Here is an 18,680-nt window from a genome sequence, read left to right as displayed (position 1 = left end):
GAATGGTCACACTCCAGGAAAACAGATGTGTGCCTGGCGTCATCATTTATTGTTTCTAAACCATGAGGACAACAGCTGTGGCTCAGCACAGGCCTAGCCATGCCCACTGCAAGGAGGCGGTAGCAGGCACCGGAGGCCTAGCTTGGCCCAACCCAATGGGGACACCAGCCTCAGTTGGGTTCCCAAGGGAGACTTGGCACATTGGTATGGGTGCGGGATAGGAAAAGCATGCAAGAGGGAGAAGAGGGACAGAAGGGACATGCGGTTGGGGGGTATAGGGACCCAAATAAAAGGGTAGGTCCTCCTCCTTCATTGGGGAGGCTCAAAGCCTGGCTGCCAAGGCTGTAGTTCAGCATCAATGGAGCAGGGAGCTTGGCAAGGCAAAGGGCAGAGCTGTCAATCACACCCACTGTTCCAGGTGCCCTCCCTCCCAATAGGCCTCAGGGGCACAGGACAGGGATGGGTTGGGGGCTTTCTATGCCTTAGTTAAGACTCCAAGGGTAGGGCCTGGGGCCTAGGCCAACAGATAACACAGAATGGAGGATATCCAGAGGTAAGCAGGGGAGAGCCCCTTAGTCAAGGGAAGCCCTTGGGAAGACACGGCTGGCAAGGTATAGGGCAGGACCACACACATAGTTAGGGAAAGTTGAGGGGAGAAGCTGCTGGGTAAACAACCTGCTGCCTGGACGCTTGGGGAGCAGAGGTCAGGTCTGAAAATGGGGGATGAAAGGCTCAGTCCAGCTTGGCAAAGCCCCCGATGGTGACTTTCCTCTCAGGCTTGGTGCCCACAGGCTCTTGCAGCTGTACAGCGCCACCACCAATGAAGCAGAAGGCAGGGCACACAGGCCCTGAGCAGTCCAGGGGGCACTCAAGGAGCCCACGGAAGGACACAGCATCCAGGAAGGAAACTCGCCCCCGTTCATAGTCCAAGCAGATGCCCAGGCGGGGTGGTAGGGGCACTGTGCAGCTGGCTGCTGGGCCATCCCTCCCTGTTAGCCCTGCATTTGAATTTGCTCCGGAGCCCAGCAGGATCTTGCCCATGCCAATGGTGAGGAAAGCAAAGGGTGGCAACGCTTCCACTGTAGCATCTTCAGCACCACTGTCGTGCCCGCTGTCCGGGTCATATCTGTAGGAGTGGGAATCGGGAAGGAGGATGTTGGGAGGTGGAGGAAGGGAATGGGGGACGGACCAGGGAGCTGAAATGTTGGAAGGGTGGGATGTTGGGGAACAAGAGGGTGTAGGTATTAAGGTGAACACGTGTTGAGGTGGCAAAGGTCAGAGTGTAAGGCTTGAGGCTTCAGTTTGTGTAAGAAAGAAGTAAGGAGAGGAGAGTGCATGAGAAAGGGGTTATGGGAAAGAGAGATGGGCGGTTACTAGAGCACACTGAAGAAACGAGGGGCTTGGCCTGTCAGGATTAAAGGTGCTGCTGAGGGACATCAGCTTAGGGACAACTCGGTGCTGATAGTTGGGGATTTGGAAAGCACAGTGATTACGATAGAGGGGGGAGGGGCAGGTGCAGAGCAAGGGTCGGGAAGGTGGCGGTGGAAGAGAGATGAGGATGGATTAGTGTCAGGATGCTAGAGGGATATAGGAATGCGGACAACAGAATTCCAAAGGGAATTTTAATTGGGGAGAAAGTATTTTGAAGAAATGGGATGTTGAAAAATGGAGAACTCAGGAAAGAAGGTTCAGGAGGGAAATGTGGGAATAGGTATTAATGAGGCATCGGAGGCAAGGAGGGCTGCAGAGACAGCTTTAAGGGAACCTTTGAGATGTTGAGAGAGGTAGGTTAAGGGTCTTGGAGAGACAGCTTCGCATGGAAATGAGGAGCTAGGGGAAAGGACACAGGAGCCTGGATAGGTGGAGCACTGGTCCTGAGTGACAGACGGAAGGAAGACGGAGTAGCTCTGCCTTCTATCAACCCATTCTCCAAGCATACACTCTGAAACCCCACCCTCAAAGACCCCTCTGCTGAGTCCACATCGCTTCCATCCGTAAGCCTCCCAGTCTGGCTTCCATGCTACTTGCTCTAACCCCTCCCCAGTCCCACCTCAGTAAATCTGTGTTCCCTGTACCACCCTTGCCAACCCCAGCTCCTTTCCCAGGGCTTCATCCCCCACCCCTTGCAGAAGGGCCTGACCTGGGGCTGATCACATCCGGGGCACCCTGGAAGCTTTCCTGAAGCTTGCTCTCCAGCCCGACGCCCACCTTGACCAAGTAGGAGGCAGGGTCTACTGCACAGGCCCAGTAGCTGCGGCCCTGGGTCACAGCCACATCACCCAGGACCACGTCCACACTCAGATGACAGCCCGTGAGCAGCCGCTCGGCAGCCAGCAGCAAGGGAAGCCCCGGAATGCTCCGCACCGCTCGCTGGTCCTTGCTGATAGCTAGCCGCTCTCGGCTCGCACCCCAGCGGCCATCAAGGAAGAAGTGCAGGACTAGAAGCAGGAGGAGGTTAAGACAGAAGGAAGGGTTTCAGGGACACACATTGGCACTGGGGATCATGGGGTGTCAGCACAAACACTAGGAAACATGGTGTCAAGAGATTCAGTCACCAGGAACCGGAAGGGGCCCAAAGAATGGGCGCGGGGATTTGACATAGGGACATAGGAAAGAAAGCGGCACCCCAAATAGGCATGGGGCCCCAGGAAGAGCTTCAGAGATGACTAGTGGGCGGATCTCTAGCTGACTCAGTGTCTCTGCAGCCCGTCTTCCACGGCAGGCCTTGTGCACCGTCTCCAGCCGTCCTGTTCCACTAACCCGGACCTTCCCGCCCATGCTCTGCCCTCATACGCTCATACCTGGGCCCTATACCCAACCTCATCTCTTCTGACCTTTACCCAAGTGGTGAGCACACTCGGCAAGCCACCTTGCTAACACTGCCTGAGCCTTTACTGTGAGTCAGGGATAAGCCTTTACATGTGCTGTCTTATAATGTGTTAATTATCAAACCACTCGATTAAGTATTATTATTACCTCTGTAGAAGAAGATTCTGAAGTTCAGAGAAGGAAAAAAAATGTGGCTAAGGACACACAGTTGTCAAGGGTGGGTATTGAACCAGGGCAGTTTAGCTCCAGAGGAAATGAGTGTAATCCACAAATTAAATTGTACAAATTGTATAAATCAAATCGTATTCAATTGTTCTTCCTGTGCCATTGGGAACCAGCTGAGTACTTGGGCCATTCTGTGCCCTCTGCACGAACACCTGGACTCACCAATGAAGCCACCGTCTGCGTACTCACCAGGGGCTGGAGGCGTGTGCAGGTGGACATCCTCACTGTACTCTCCATAACCAGCCTTGTTGCAGCCACGAACACGCAGCACATACACAGAGCCTGTGTCAGGGTTCTCAAGAAGGGCACTGGTGCCCCTCACCTCCTCCCGACGCTGCCAGCGTGCAGGGCCTGGCTGGGCAGGGACGTCTGTACGCCGGAATTCAACAGTGTAATGCCAGGCAGGTGGTGAGTGGGGGGGCAGCCGCCAGCACAGAAAGATCTGGTCATAGGCGAAGGTGCGCTGGGTGTCAATGACAGGAGCCTCAGGCACTGTGGGAAGAGACAATGGGTCAGTCAGGGTCTGGCCACCGGCCTGGTGTGGAGAAAGGGGCAGGCAGGGAAGAGGAAGCAGCGGGAGCCGGGGGGTGAGTGTAGGTGAGGGAGTTGGGGGGAAGAAACCTGGGTGGGCAAGACAGGGCCCAAAGGAGAAAGAAGTGGGCAAGTGCTGGGCAGGGAGCAGGAGCCCGAACTCTGGTCCAAGTCTGCCACTACCCTACGCTGGCCAGAAGTGAGTCACTTTCCCTGTCTGGGCCTCCGCTTTCTCCTCACTCAAATGACAGCGTCAGACCAATTGCGTTCTGAGGGCCCTTACAAGCATAGATTCTCTGAGTTAGGAGAAGCCCCAGAACGAGGCAGGAAAGGCTACTGGAACCCAGGCAAGAAAGCCCTGAGCAGGAAGGGGTGCGAAAGGTCAAGAGGGGGGTAACGGGGTCAGCAAGACAGAAAGCAGAGGGTAGCAGAGGAGAGTAAGGCACTGCATGTAGGTCAAGAGGAAGGGAAGGAAAGTCCAGAGGACAAGGGCCAAGATAACAAGAGGTCAGGAGGACCAGGATTATGCAATAGCCTAAAGAAGGTAGAAGAGACAGGGCATTTGTCAAGTGGGAAGACCAAGAATTCAGAGTACACTGGGACAGAAAGAAGCAATATGTGGGTGGCCAAGCTGTGTGGGAGCACGGGGAGGGAGTAGGGAGGGGGCCCGGCGGGTAGCAGGGCCCCCAGGGCAGGGCTGCTGACTTGCCTGGGGTGTTCCGGAGCACAGTCCGCCGTGGCCACAGCCTACAAAGAGAGAGGGAGAAGCAGCGCTGAGCGCGGTAGGATGGTGTGGCAGGGTTGGCTGGGTGGGAGTGGCTGGCCAGGCCAGGCAGGAGGCCAGGAGGTCCCTGGTGGGCACTGCCCCCCGGGTCCGCTGCTGGGGGGAAAGGGAAGAAGGCTCTGATTGGACATGGGCCTGGCTAGCTCCTTACCTCTCAGGAAGTTAAGCTCCGTCAGCAGCTTCATCTCACGCCCCACATCCAGCTGACAATGGCGGAAGGAGGAGCTGGCAGCTGGCCGGAACGTCTGCAGGGCCTCAGTAGCTCGGGCAATCCTAGAATGGGGCAGAGAAGGGTCAGGCACAGCCAGGTGGGCAGCAACCCCTCCTCAGGACCCTGCCCAGTCTACCCCTAGAGCCTCGCTCTCTGCTTCAGGTCTCTACCTCACTCCTCAGAAGACACTGACATCAGCCTGACCACATGGAAATGCTTGGGGCTCTAGCTCTCCAGTGCACATTCTATAATCACTGTTGTCCTAGGCACTAGCTATACCCATGATGCCCACCTCCCTGGAGCCTGCACCCTTGTACCACGTCCCTCAGTACCTGTTATGCAGCTGTTTGGCTGCTTGCACAAAGCAAGGCTGATCTGTTTCCTTAAGGACTTCCTGGGCATAACCCACCAAACCCGAGCCTTCCAGCAGGCTCTGATGTTCGTGAATCTGGGCGCTGAGCCGTGATAACCGTTCTTGCTGGCACTCTTCGATAGCCTGAAGCAGTGAGGCCCGCTTCTCTTCCAGCACAGCCCCCAGGCCCCGAACCAGCTGTGACACCTCCTCCTTCGCCTGTTGACCACTCACCTGTCCAAGGAGCAACACCCAAGGTATGAGTGACTGAACTGTCTTCTTGGAGGCAGCAGCGCTTGGACCTAAGATGCCATACCATACTATCCTAGGGAATCTGGGCATATTTAACGCAGTCATCTCAATTGGGCCAGAGTCATGGCAAGGCACCTACATCGCAGGTGTGGTCACCTTCTGATCATTTGTGCTGACTTTCCTGAGTGCTACACCATAGTTGTAGGAGAGAGGAGAGAGAGGCCCCTTCTATTTCCTAGGTTTTTGGTTTGATCTAAGAAACCAAACTAACACAGGAGAAAAGTACAAAAGTCATATTAATTCGATACCTACTTGGGGATCTTTTAAAATGCATTTTTATTATTTTATGTGTACAGGTGTTTGCCTGCGTGTATGTATGTACACAGTGTGTGTCTGGTACCTGTGAAGACCAGAAGAGGGCATCGGATACCTTGGAACTACAGACAGTTGTGAGCCACCAAGTCAGTGTTCTCTGGGAGAACAGTCAGTGCTCCTAGCTACTGAACCATCTTTCCAGCCTTTTCTTGGGGATCTCTATAAAAGACAGGGTTTCATGCAACCCAGGATGACCTTGAACTTGCTGTATACTGGAGAGAGATCCCTCTACTTCAATTTCTCAGTCCTGGGATCACTGTGTAAGTCATCGTGACCAGCTTAATTTAAAAAAAAAAAAGAATAATTAATGCCTGGTGGTGGTGGTGCATATCTTTAACTCCAGTACTCAGGAGGCAGTCAGGAGGATCTCTGAGTTCGAGGCCAGCCTGGTCTAAAGAGTGAGTTTCAGGACAGCCAGGGCTACATAGAAAAACCCTGTCTTGAAAAATGGAAATAATAACAATAATTCAGGTGCTGGAGAGATGACTCAGGGGTTAATAGCAAATATTGCTCCTTCAGAGGACCCGAGTTCAATTCCTAGAATCTATGTAAGATGGCTGAGCCACCGTCAACTACAACTCCAGGAGATTCAACTCCTCAGGACTCCATGCGCACCCCATACATACACACACAGAGACACATACGCATAACACATGATTAAAATTTTTTAAAAGAATAATGATTACATTTTTAACTTAAATTTATTTAAATTTTTTATTATTATTATTATTTTTTTTTTAAATATTTATTTACTTATTTTTGTATACAATATTCTGTCTGCGTGTATGCCTGAAGGCCAGAAGAGGGCACCAGACCTCATTACAGATGGTTGTGAGCCACCATGTGGTTGCTGGGAATTGAACTCAGGACCTCTGGAAGAGCAGGCAGTGCTCTTAACCGCTGAGCCATCTCCCCAGCCCCTTATTATTATTTTTTTGTGGGGGGGTTTCGAGGCAGGGTTTCTCTGTAGCTTTGGAGCCTGTCCTGGAACTATCTCTTGTAGACCAGACTGGTCTCGAACTCACAAAGATCTGCCTGCCTCTGCCTCCTGAGTGCTGGGATTAAAGATATGAGCCACCATCGCCCGGTAAATTTATTTAAATTTAATTTTGTCAGTTTTGTGTTTTATTATTGTGGTGATTTGGGGCCTTGACCATGTATTAATGCAGCAGGTATACACAGTCTTTCAACATATCTTTTATAAAGAATCTTGATTTCATTTATCTGTGTGTATGCCTGTGTGTATTTGTAAGCACCACACATGTGCAGCAGCCCAGAAGGAGCTGGAGGTCCAGGTGGGCATGAGCTGCCATGTGGGTGCTGGGACAGTAAACGTTCTCAACCTCTGGGTCATCTCTCCAGCCGCCTTTGCCCTTTGTGATAGAGATGTGTGTGCTCATCACTGAGCCTCACTGTCAACTCTAGAGCGATGCACTTGGGAAGAAGTGATGTCATAAGTGAATACATGGGCTGACTTAGCCATGTTGCTAAGAGACCAAAGGGGAAAGCCCAAAAACTAGGGGAAAGTAAGAGCGGCTTTAAATAGTTGGTTATTTGGGTACCAGTGTCTGGCAAACAAAATTGTTTGGCTCTACTGAGTCAAGGAGAGCGAGCCTTCTCCGAAGAACCCTTCTATCTTGATGCACGTCAGAAGCACAGCAGAGCCCTTTCTGAGGCCACAGCTCCCCAAGGGCCTGCAGCTTGTAGTCACCGTTACACTAATTGGCCATATTTTGCCTTCGCTCTTTTTCATAGTCTTAATCTCTCTCTCTTCTTTCTTTCTTTTTTTCTTTTTTCTTTTGGAACAGTGTTTCCCAATAGCTTTGGAGCCAGTCCTGGAACTCACTCTGTAGACCAGGCTGGCCTGAAACTCAGAGATCCACCTGCCTCTGCCTCCTGAGTGCTGGGATTAAAAGCGTGCACCACCACTGCCTGGCTGTAATTAATTAATTAATCTCTTAATGTCTCACCCAAACAGGAAAGGCCATGATTGCTCTAATGGCCACTGTTGGATTACCCTAGCTATGGCCACTGTTGGATTACCCTAGCTATGGCCACTGTTGGATTACCCTAGCTATGGCACACTGGTGGATTACCCTAGCTATGGCCACTGTTGGATTACCCTAGCTATGGCACACTGGTGGCGATGCCACCATTATCATCCATTCCCACCTCAGCTAATCCAGACAACCTTGCAGAAGCTGTTTGTGCCTCACCTGACCCCCAGTTGTAGGGTTGTATCCATGCTAGGCTGAACTGAGGCGCATCTGAGCGTCTTAGTCCCCAGCTGTGGCACTCCTACCCCCATTGCAGCCCTAGCTACAGCCTAAGCCGGGACACAAAGCCAGGCCCTGGTGTGCTTGCCAGTGAGGTTAGCCGGAGCCTCCACCCACACACATCTTCCTCCTGCAGGCTCTGAACTAGCAGCAAGGCAAGGGGGGCATGCCCATCCAAGCAGGATCCCAGGAACACATCCACGCCTTTTCTCACCTCAGTATGCCTGATGGTCTCTTCCAGCTCACAGATCTGCGTCTGTACTGTGTCCTGGTTTCCCAAGATGTATGCCAGGCTCTTTGTCAGTTTATCCTAAGCGCAAAGAAAGAGGTGGGCGTCATCCTGACTCTGCAGAGGCAAGTAATTAGGAGGGGTGTGCAGGTGTGTGTTAGCACAGGCGCTGAGTAAGGAGGGGTCTTTACCTTGAGGGCCTGGTAGGCACTGAGCACTGGAGTGATCTTGTGTCCACTGTGGGTGCGCCGTACCCTGCAGAGTTGACACACCAGTCGTTGGCATGTCTTACAGTAGTGAGTCACCTCTTCCTTGTGGTCTGGACACATCAGACCCTAGGGGTACAAAGGATAGTGAAACAGTCAGCGGCGTGTGTGAGCGAGCTGACCTACCAGCAATTGGTTACCCTCCTCCAGCGTTGAGATGGATGGGAGTGGAAAGAGCGGTGGTGCTCCATAGTGCCATCTGGTGGTGGATACTGGCATTAAAACACTTCTGAACCGTCCAATGTCCACTTCACAGGCACTGTTCTCTGCTCGTCTACTTCACACAGATATGTATGCAGTAGTGACAACAATGATGATAATTAATATAACCCTGTAGTTCACTTTGTTCACGGTTGAATCCAATTTCTAGAATAGCAGCATCCTACTTATAAACAACTTGTTGTTTTTTCGAGACCGGGTTTTTCCTGTGTAACAGTCCTGTCTATCCTGGAACTCTATTTGTAGACCAAGCTGGTCACAGATTCACAGAGATCTGCCTGCCTCTGCCTCTCAAGTGCTGGGACTAAAGATGTGTGCCACCATTGCCTGGCTATACACAACTTTTTTTGAGATAGAGTTTTCCCATGTAGCCCAGGCTGACCTTCAACTTCCAAGTCTCTTGATTTAACCTTCCAAGTGCTGGGAACTCAGGCGTGTGCCACCATGCTTGGCCAGATAGCCCTTTTTTAGGCAGCAACATCTCCTGCGATCCTATCAGCAGTCCTTCGGGTATAGATATTGCAGGTAGATTTTCTCATCTGTGTGCAGCAGACGAGATGAGTCATGCAGAGATATTGAATCACCTGGCCGGTGAAAGTTAGAGACGGGCTGTCAGGCGGCCAGATGTGACGGTGTACGTCTAGTACTCAGGAAATGGAGGCAAGGGGCTTGCCATGAGTTCAAGGCTAGTGTGGGCGATACGGCAAGGCTCTGTCTTTTTTTTTCTTAGTATTTTATTTCAAATTATGTGTGTGTGTGTGGCTATGTGTGGAAATGTGTATGTGAGTGCGGGTGCCTGAAGAGGCCAGAGGGGTGGTATCCCCTGAGCTGGGAGTGGAAATTACAGGGAAGCAAATTGGGATTCTCTGGAAGAGCTCTTAATCACAGAGCCATCTCTCCAGCTCTAAGACCTGTCTGTCTCTCTCTCACACACACAAACACAAGTGTGTGCACACACACTCACACATATACACTATTCACACACATACACACACAGATAAAAACTCAACCTGGCCCACCACCCTTTGGAAGCCCAAATGCCAGCCACCCCCAACCATTGGTCCAATACCACCATGCCCCTCCCACTTCAGACCCTGCAAGAACTGGCTCACCTTGGGGCGGAATGAGAGAGTGGGCAGAGTGGGCTCATGCTGGGCCTTCTGAGTGCCCCAGGGGTGGAAGAGTTTGAAGCATTCATTGCAGAAGGTCGCTCGACACTCTGTGCAGCCCTTGGTGGCCTCTAGCGGTGGGGGCTTGCACAACTGGCACAGGATGGCGCCTCCCACGCTCACACTCTGTCGGTACCTCTCCACCACGCGCTCTAGGGTCAGGTTTCGGAAAAGCCCAGAAAGGCCGCGCTCCCCCAGCTCCACATCGCCTTGGCAGGCTGGGCACGGGAATATGATCGTCTGGGGGTGTAAGGCACCCCGCTTCCGCCCAGGGTATGTCCCAAAGCCTGTGGGAGGACCCAGTAGGCAGAGGTTAGAATTACAGCTGACTGGTGGCGGATGGCCTCGGCTCAGTTAAAAACTGGACTTTCATTGCATCAGAGCTCAGCCCTCATAGGTATCCAGGTAAGCAGTAAGTAGTTCCAGAATGGCAAATACCCCGACCCTCTTCCATCTTTCTGCATTCCCACCCCATCCCACAAACCCCAGCCCCACCTGACTTAAGGAGCCGGTCCAAACGATCTGGCTTGGGGAGAGTTCTCCGAGAGAGGCGGGGGCTTCGGGTAGAAGGAGTAGAAGCAGGAGAAGTGGGTTCCGAACTGGGGTCCCCACCATGGCCTAGGTAGCCCTGCTGGCCCAAGACCTCCCGGGCACAGGCCTGGCACACGTTGTGGGTACAGGGCAGCACTAGCGGCTGTTTGTACATCTCTTGGCACACTGGGCACAGCAGCTCCTTCTCCATGTTCTTCATGCTTGTCTGTGGAAAGACCAGGAGGCTGTGTGAGAGCGAGGACACTCGGGCATATCTCAGCCGGTCCTTTGGCAGCACAAGCTACTGTTTTGGCCCAGAACCTGCCTTGGTTGGTCCACACACCTTCCCAGCTCTCTGTCTCCTGTTTCTATTCCCCCTTGGAGAGCTTAAGGCCCAACACGAAGGTATGATTGGAGCTCAGGCTTCCCCTAGCATCACGCCCCACCCCCATCACTCCGGATACAGCAGAGCTGGCAGGCAGTCCTCCCTCCTCACCTGTCTCCATCCCTCCATCTCCGAATTACCGGCCGGCTACTGGGATTTATTTCAAGGGCACCACCCATCCTACATCTGGGTGCTGTCCCCCGCCCCTTTTCCTAGCAACCCTTAGGCGCATGACAGCTCCCATGCCAGGGTGCGCTAGCTCTCCGAACCGGCTGGGCACTAGCCCGTGGCCACCCCAGAGCCCATCCTCCATTCTTCACTTCTATTTCTTCCAGTCTCCCAAAATCAAGCCATTCCTCTTCGCCTCCTATCCTCGAGCTCTCCAGCCCAGTCTGGTGGAGAAACTGGGCCTGCTGCAACCCTTCGCCCAATCTGGGGGGAGGGGGAGCGCCCCGCCTACTTGCCCCTCCCCACCGGAAGTATCCCTCCCCCTTTTGGTGAGGGGTCTTCAGGCTATTCCCCACCCCCACACCTCACCTTGGTCCCTCTCTTCGCAGCCATCCCGGTCAGGGGCGCAGCTGACACAAAGGAGGGAGGGACAGGGAGGGAGGGGGAAGGAAGTGGTGGGGGGGAGTAGGGTTGGCACCGCCTCTGGGAGAGCCGGGCACGGGTTGCCATGGCAACCGCAGATTGCACGGCAGCTCGCAGGGGGTGGGGGTGGTAGGGTGGGGGGTCGGGAGGGGTCCAAATTGGGAACTGCACCTAGGGAAAGCTTTTTCAACACCCTCCCCGACCTGTCCCCAGTTTCTTGGAAAACATCCAAGCTCACACATGCCCCTTCTCATAACCCTGGTGCACTGCTGGCCGCTGCCCCAAGCCTACCCGCTGGGTCCGGACAGCTTCTCACTGCCTACACCCCAGCAGACAGGAGTCTTTAGGGCACTCAGCACCCGGCTGTCCCCAGGATCCCTGCACACCTGCATCTTCTCCTTCCTGTCATTTCTGTCTTAACTAGCCCCGTCTCTACATTCCAGACTCTTCCTGGACCCCCCACCTGTTCAAGGATCTGGCTCTCCCCGACCCTCTACACCCCCTCCCTTCCCCTTGACCCCACCTTAACTCACACTGATGCGAACTAGTGCATCCATGATGGAAGTGAAGGTCTGCATATCCTCACCCTCAGCCATGGCCCAACTGTGCCCGCCCGCCCCCAGTGGCCCGACCGGGCTGCTGCTGCGAACCCGGGGCTTAATGCAGGAGCCGGGTGGGGTGTAGAAAGGGGTGGGGAGGGTGAGATGTCATTGCGCATGCTCCAGGGACCTGCCTTGAACTGCGCCCGTCGAGGTAGGGGGTGGGAAATAGTTCTTCCCACGTGGTTCTTCAAAGGCGGTCTAGGGGGTGGCTAACCTGGAAGGGCATTTGAGAAAGGAACCATTCCTTCTATTAGAATCTTTCATTGATCCCTCGTCATCCTACTCACATAGAGCTGATTTTAGAGGAAGACGAACTCCTGGTTGAGAGTGCTACATTTTGGGTGGGGCATGTCTTCGGAGATGTTGAGGCAACCGAATAGGGCAGGGAGGTCTGAGGAACTTGTACTACAGATGACATAAATAGCAAAGAAGACATAGGTGACTCTAGGCCATGGGTCATGACTGGCCCCATGAGTGAGTGCAGCTGGTCCTGAGAGGCAGCAGATGCCCCTAGGTGCAGAAGAAGGCTGGAGCCCAAGCGGGGCGGTGGCCTAGAATGCTCCTCGAAGCACTATTTCCTCCTTGCCGCAAGAGGGCGCTGCGTCCAAGGCGCCTAGAGGAAGAAGTAAAGCAAGTCCACGTTGGCTCCGACGCCTGCGTACAGACACCCGCGTCGGCTTTGGCTCCTCTCTTTCTCTGCCAGAGGCACAGATTGGACCCACGGGCGGGGCGTGATGGGTAACCGGACCGGCGGAGTCCCCGGGCTGCCCTAGCGGGGGTGGGCGTTGGGGTGGCCCTCTTTTCCCGGTAGCCTCCGTAGAGCTGACGTGTCCTGGTTTCCAGGGCGCTGGCATTTCCTCAGGACAGGCGGGAACTTGGGCGTGCGGGGCCGGGGGTTCCCGGAGGTCGCCGTGGGGTGAGGGGAGGGAGTGTGACTGCAATACCCCGAGCGCTTGGAAGTGGTTGGCGGACCGAACTCCGGGGCGAATCTGCCTGAAGCTTTGTTTGACTCATTTTCTCATCCCCAGTAGTCGGTACCGGAACCTCCTTGGCGCTGTCCTCCCTCCTATCCCTGCTGCTCTTCGCTGGCATGCAGATATACAGCCGCCAGCTGGCCTCCACCGAGTGGCTCACTATTCAGGGGGGCCTGCTGGGCTCCGGCCTTTTCGTCTTCTCCCTGACTGTATCCTCTCTACGCTGGAAAAGGGCTCGGGGTGGGGGTGTTTGAACAGAAGATGGATAGGGGACCGCGTGGGCCTTTGCGTTTGTCCTCCTCCCCAGCCCTGGTCTTTGCTTGTCTCTTACTCCCCAGCCCTGCCTTGATGTAGGAGATTCTCCTTAATTCCCTCAACCCAGGCCTTCAATAATCTCGAGAATCTGGTCTTTGGTAAAGGTTTCCAAGCAAAGATCTTCCCAGAGAGTAAGTGAAACTCGGTAGTTAGTTGAACTCTTTTAACCTGTCCCAAACATGATGCTGAATTTCCCTGTGGTTAGATGGTACCGGAGAAATATGTTTGCTAAAACTGTCTTGAAGACAGAGTGCTTTTGGATCAAGCATCTTGTCCAGCTCCTGGCACGGGAACTGGAAGAGAAGCACAAAGACAAAAAGAAGAAAGAAAAGGGAAAACCTGGCTTGCTCCCAGGAAAGGTTTCAAGCACAACTAAGTTTGAGCTGATGTTTGATAGGCATCCTCAGGAAGGTGTTCTTTGTCCCTGTGAGAAAAGGAAGCAAGACGAGTTCACTGAGGGATTTTCATGTGAAATTGAGCCTGTGCTAGGGTTCTCTTGAGGGGATTGTGAAGGTGGTACTTTCTGGGACATTGCTGATAGATAGCAGGACTCCCAACCAGAGGATAGAGAATCACTGTTAGAGCTCTCTCTCTCTTTCCTCCTTCTCCCCTTGAACTTACAATGTAGCCAAGGATGACTTTGAACCCTTGAACTGCTGACCCCCGACCCCACTTAAGTGCTGGGATTAGCACCATCTCGTATAGTGAATGTGGTGCTGGTATGGAACCCAGGGCTTCAAGCAAGATAGAACTCCACCAGCTCCACATATCCAGCCCTGATAGATCGATTTTTGATAATCCTTGTTAGATGGTTCCTATAAAGATCTGATGGTTTAATTATTTGTGGAGAACTAAGTTCACAAAGCAGAGTCAGCATCAGGACCAAATCGCCTCTGGAAAACCACACTCAGAAACTCCTAGCAATTGCAGTCGTGTGAAAGGTTGACCCAGTAACACCGACCGGTCATCGCTGTCCACACTTCCTCGCCCTCGCTGTTGCAGGTTTCCAGAACCTTCTGTCTCTCAAACTTCTTTCCACATGTACCATCATCATTTTCTGAAAGAAACCGTTATTGGGGACAAAATCCTTGCCTTTCTTTGCCTTCCCTGCTGGCTTCAGCTGGGCAGGTGGAGCCTCTTCACCCTTCTGCCCTCTAACCCCCTCCTGTCTGTCAGGCCTTAGGTCTCTTCCTAAACAATGGGAATGAGCCTTGCCCTCCAAGCCATGCTAGTACATTTTATTTTATTCATTAATTTGCTTTTGAGGCAGGATCTCACTTTTGTCTTGAATTCCTGGGTTTAAGTGGTCCTGCTTGAGCTATGTACCACTGTATTCAGCTTCCTCTTGTTTTGGGGAGGGTACGGGTTGTTTTGGGTTTTTTTGGCGGGGGGGGGGGGGAATGGCCAGGAAGTTACATGGGATGTGGAGCAAAGCCAGTAAAACAAAATCCAAACAAAATTCCAAACCTTACTTCCGTGTTCTGAACAATGTTAAGGCCTTCTGAACTCTCGACATTTATCAGGACATTTCTTTGCTTTTTTGTTTTTGATTTTTTTTTTCTTTTCAAGATAGGGTTTCTCTGTGTAGACCAGGCTGACCTCACCTGCCTCTGCCTCCCGAGGGCTGGGACTGAGGGTGTGCATCCTTGTTCTTGCCTCCCCAGTCCTCCTCTGCTTGCTGTTGGCGCTCTTTGCATCTGGCCTCATCCACCGCGTCTGTGTCACCACCTGGTATGTAGCGGGCGGCTGGGCAAGGGCTACAGGGGCACCTGTGTCACCGCCTGGTATGTAGCGGGTGGCTGGGCAAGGGCTACAGGGGCGCCTGCCTCTTGTTACCAGATCCCCTGTGATATTGCCAGTCCTTCTGTTTTCTCATTTTTGTTCTTTCCTGATTTCCCAAACCGAAACCTGAATTCTTTCCCTGGAACCTGTCTTAGCCTGCTAGCAGCATGCCTGTTGATGCACTGTCCTCTTTTGTCCTGTAGCTTCATCTTCTCCATGGTTGGCCTGTACTACATCAACAAGATCTCCTCCACTCTGTACCAGGCAACAGCGCCAGTCCTCACACCAGCCAAAGCCACGGGCAAGGGCAAGAAGAGAAACTAACCCCGAGTGACGAATAAAGTTGATTCTTTGTAGTTCTGTCTGTAAGCACTGATGAGTGGTAGACCTCAGCTACCAGTGCCTGAGCTTGGCTGGCCCTGCACTGTCCTCTGCTTACCAGAGAGCCCCTGTGGATGAAGATGCAAATGGGATTCAAGGTGTTAACCTGTGGGGAGAGGCTGAAGGCTGAGAGGATAACACAGGAAGGGCTGTCTTCCCGTTCCAGAGTAGATTTTTAATATTGATTGTGTGTTGTGTGTGTGTGTGCGCGCGTGCGTGTGTGCATGCGTGGGCGTGTGCGTGTGTGTGTGTGTATGTATGTGTGTGCACGCGAGCTGTAAGGTGGCAGTGTCTTCTTCAAAGCCAGGAAAGATCTTACAATGGAAGTGGACCCCTTCACTGTGGGTTCCACATGGGCTGTTACTCCAGCTCCCATGCTGAGAAATGAACTTTTGTCCTTCCCGTGAGCAAAGGACCCTGGATCCTTTTGCAGCAAGCTGGGAGGTAGGAGTCTCATACTGATGTTGCTCTCCTCATCCATCTGTTCTACTCCAGCATGGGCCAAGTGCCTGTGTTTACACAGATCCGAGGCTAATCTCCAGCCCTTGCCTGTTTACACAGATCCGAGGCTAGTCTCCAGCCCTTGCCTGTTTACACGGATCCGAGGCTAGTCTCCAGCCCTTTAAGTGGATCCGAGGCTAGTCTCCAGCCCTTGCCTCCTCACTCTGCTTTTCCCCCTTTATCTTTTGTCCCAGATACTAGGGAATATGTCATAAGTTTTCTCAGAGTGTATCGAGGAACAGCCAGTCTTGATGGAAATGAAGCACGTGGCTCCCAGATCCTGTTCTGCGCTATCATGAGAAGCAGCTCTGTCCAGAGCGCTTGTCCTTTAGGCCACCAAGGCTCCCTTCTTGAGTGCTGTAGGCGTTAGAGAACACACGTTTTGGTCACTTTTGTTTGCTCAATAGTGCCTGATAATAGAAAGTAGATTGGTTGAATGAAAGAACTTGTCCTCCAACCCTTCTAAGCAGGACAAAATTCTATATTTTTAGACGCACCTAAAAGGAGATAAGGTCTAGTTACGATGAATGGAAGTGTCAAAGGGGCTCTGAGGAGGGTTAGAGGCCACCCTACCCTGTCCCACAACCTGGCTCTGTCCCCGTCTACACAAAGTGCCTGCAGAGGGCGCTGTGAGCTCACCTGTCCTGGACACCTAGGCGGCGCACTCCCTGCAGATTGTCACTAAAAGGCCGCTAGGGGGTGCTCTAGGTCTTTGGAAGCCAAGGGTCCAGCCACCCTCCTGGGAAGGCAGAAACCTCCCCTTAGCCTTGGGCTAGGAGTCAGGCAGAGATTTTGGTAGAAATCTCACTCTTTCTGAGCATGGAGTTCCAGGCTCCCGGCTCACCTAGTGAGATGGCAGGGAAGTCAGAGGAATGTAAGGTGGAGGGTGCTGTCCGTAGGTCCTCGGTCTGTGGGAAGCTGGATGGTTCTAGATTTTACTGTCAGACTTTGACTTTCTCCTTACCTGGAGTGGGAGCAGTGGGTAGGGCACTTACAGCCCTGGGGTAAGGCTTCCTGAGTATCCAGAGGCTTCCAGAAGCCTTGCTCCGGGGGGGAGCCAGGCAGACAGCATCACTTCTATGGCTAGGGTAGTGAGGGAAAGAGCAGGGAACAGGTGTCTTAGCAGTGCTAAGGGATCTAGCCACCTGCTACCACCCACCATGTAGGACCAGGGGCAGTATGTGCCTCGGGAATAATGACCCATCCCTCAGGAATGGGTGGATTTACAAGGCAGGTCGGCGCCAATAGCAGCTTTACACTCAGCCTATCTGTGCTGTCTAGTTGTAGGCTGTGCACAGCTGACCTGCCAATTAACCCAGGCAGGGATATCATAGCCTCTAATCACCATCATTAGGTAGGGGGCCTGAGGACACGGTGGCTTCCAAGACCTGAAGGTCAAAGAGGCCAGAGAACCTGGGGCACGGGGTACTCTGCTTCACCCTGGAGGCAGTAGAGCTGAGTGAGAGAGGGGCATCCCCCAGGAGGACAGAGGGAGCCAGATGTTTCCTCCAGTTCTCTCACACGTGGCAGTGACACCCGCAGGCACCCGCCACCAACTCCGGAAACAGGAGTAAAGAATACGTGGGCGGAGTCGGTGTAGCCTGGCGGGAGGCCTCTGGCTCCTGACCCGAGGTGCTCCTTGGAGTCAAAGGTGATCCCACCCTCCAAGAAGGCAGTGGGACATTGAGTCTGAGGCGAGTAGGCAGAGCTGGCCTCCCTCCCGGGACAGGCACTAGCATGAAGAGCGCCTGGCATTTAGGGCATACCAGTGGGACAGGGCGGGACCCGGGGGCGCCCAGGGCAGGCGGGAGGGCTAGTCTGCGCCAGGCCTTGGCTCCAGCCCTTTCCGCCCCTTATTGTCCTTGGTGAGAACCGGACACTGTCCTTTTCCCACTGCCCCCTGCCTCCACAGCTCTGCTCCCCAGGGCCTCTGGAAGTGTGCTGGGAAAGAACAGAGGGCCGGAGACCCACAGGGACAGAGGTGCTGAGAGACAGAGACGGATGGACAAGGGAAAGGGTTCAGTGAAAGGCACAGAAAGTTCATTGTGAAGTCACTGGGGGCAGGCTCTGTGGGAACCCTGATAGAATGGGAAACTGGCAGCCCTGTCTTCCTGGGGGAACTCCAGCACTGTGATCTGGGCAGCCCCTGATTTAGGTTACAAATACTGCTGCCTCCTTAGCCAGCAACGGCCAGAGCCCCAAGGCAGACAGCCCAGGTACTCAATTGTTCTCCTTAGGTACACTTCTTTGCCTTCCTTCAAGGGAAATGGAAGTTTCTGGGGGTTCAAGGGCTGGAGTCAGGATCTTGCTCCCCAATCCACCCCTCCAGGGCTCAGAGCCAGCTGAACTTATTAAAGTTGTGCCATAAATGCTACTTGGTTGGGTTCCTGCAGAGACAGAGAGAAGCTCCTAGTTGGCCACAGAGTCAGGCATTCTCAATATCTATAGCAAACAGCTATAGGCCAACTACTGGTAATGGAGACTTCAAAGCTTTCCCCTGGGCTCCCAGGGACTGCCACACCCAGCTAGCCTCTTCGGCACTAGGCCTGGACAGGGTGGGAATTGTGGCCCACAGGTCTCAGCAGCTCCTCCCTGGGATTCAGATCCTTTGCCAGTTGGAGAGAGATCCAGGTTCCTGTACCTATAGAGGTTCCAGCTACAGCTGGAAAAACCAGGCACGTCTCTACTAAACAAATTCATGTTTTCTTTTTCTCCTGTATGGAGTGTGTATGGTGTGCACACATGTATGCATATTCACATGTATGTGGGTAGGTGGGTGTGCACATGTATGCATGCAAGGGTGGAGGCCCGGTGTTGAAGTCTAGTGTCTTCCCCAGTCTCTCCTACCTGTTTACTGAGATAGTCTCCCATTGAAGCTAGAGGTCACAGACTCCCAAGTC

At 53.3% G+C, this 18,680-nt stretch overlaps 2 protein-coding genes across 6 annotated transcripts; one reads left to right on the top strand and one right to left on the bottom strand.

The window, feature by feature from the left end:
* Window positions 1-28: 28 nt before the first annotated feature.
* Trim46 (tripartite motif containing 46) lies at window positions 29-11,890 on the bottom strand. Of its 4 annotated transcripts, none has more exons than XM_048455078.3 (10): window positions 11,759-11,890; window positions 10,214-10,475; window positions 9,662-10,005; window positions 8,256-8,399; window positions 8,050-8,145; window positions 4,913-5,166; window positions 4,521-4,642; window positions 3,244-3,546; window positions 2,141-2,438; window positions 29-1,126 (listed from the first exon to the last, which is right to left on the bottom strand). In XM_048455078.3, exons 1-10 carry the CDS (start codon window positions 11,819-11,821, stop codon window positions 733-735), a joined length of 2,280 nt encoding a protein of 759 aa, XP_048311035.1. In that variant the 5' UTR covers window positions 11,822-11,890; the 3' UTR covers window positions 29-732. The 4 variants fall into 4 exon arrangements, with proteins under 4 accessions (XP_048311035.1, XP_048311052.1, XP_048311061.2 ...); XM_048455095.3 differs by having other exon boundaries at window positions 11,749-11,887; XM_048455104.3 differs by lacking the exon at window positions 11,759-11,890 and adding an exon at window positions 11,172-11,327.
* Window positions 11,891-12,406: 516 nt separating this feature from the next.
* On the top strand, window positions 12,407-15,254 carry Krtcap2 (keratinocyte associated protein 2). 2 transcript variants are annotated; one of them, XM_048455197.2, is made up of 5 exons: window positions 12,407-12,565; window positions 12,856-13,010; window positions 13,184-13,247; window positions 14,781-14,847; window positions 15,102-15,254. In XM_048455197.2, exons 1-5 carry the CDS (start codon window positions 12,562-12,564, stop codon window positions 15,220-15,222), a joined length of 411 nt encoding a protein of 136 aa, XP_048311154.1. In that variant the 5' UTR covers window positions 12,407-12,561; the 3' UTR covers window positions 15,223-15,254. The 2 variants fall into 2 exon arrangements, with proteins under 2 accessions (XP_048311154.1, XP_048311162.1); XM_048455205.2 differs by having other exon boundaries at window positions 12,411-12,565; window positions 12,859-13,010.
* The last annotated feature ends 3,426 nt before the right edge of the window (window positions 15,255-18,680 follow it).

The sequence above is a fragment of the Myodes glareolus genome, chromosome 17 (genome assembly GCF_982192425.1).
Source record: "Myodes glareolus chromosome 17, mMyoGla1.1, whole genome shotgun sequence".
NCBI lineage: Eukaryota > Metazoa > Chordata > Mammalia > Rodentia > Cricetidae > Myodes > Myodes glareolus.
Note: the sequence above shows the minus strand (reverse complement) of the source record. Positions and strands in the feature narration are given on the sequence as shown.

Bases quoted from the DNA above. Each gene is read 5' to 3' on its own strand.
- Trim46 (XM_048455104.3), bottom strand. From the start codon at position 11,312: ATGGCAACCCGTGCCCGGCTCTCCCAGAGGCGGTGCCAACCCTACTCC. The intron at 3,547-4,520 runs GTAAGGAGCTAG...CTCTTCCCACAG, and splicing joins GGAGCTTAACTTCCTGAGAG to TGCCTGAGGCTCCTGTCATT. The intron at 2,439-3,243 runs GTGAGTACGCAG...TCCTGCTTCTAG, and splicing joins GCACACGCCTCCAGCCCCTG to TCCTGCACTTCTTCCTTGAT.
- Krtcap2 (XM_048455197.2), top strand. The intron at 13,011-13,183 runs GTATCCTCTCTA...CCCTCAACCCAG, and splicing joins TTTTCGTCTTCTCCCTGACT to GCCTTCAATAATCTCGAGAA. The intron at 13,248-14,780 runs GTAAGTGAAACT...TTGCCTCCCCAG, and splicing joins AGCAAAGATCTTCCCAGAGA to TCCTCCTCTGCTTGCTGTTG.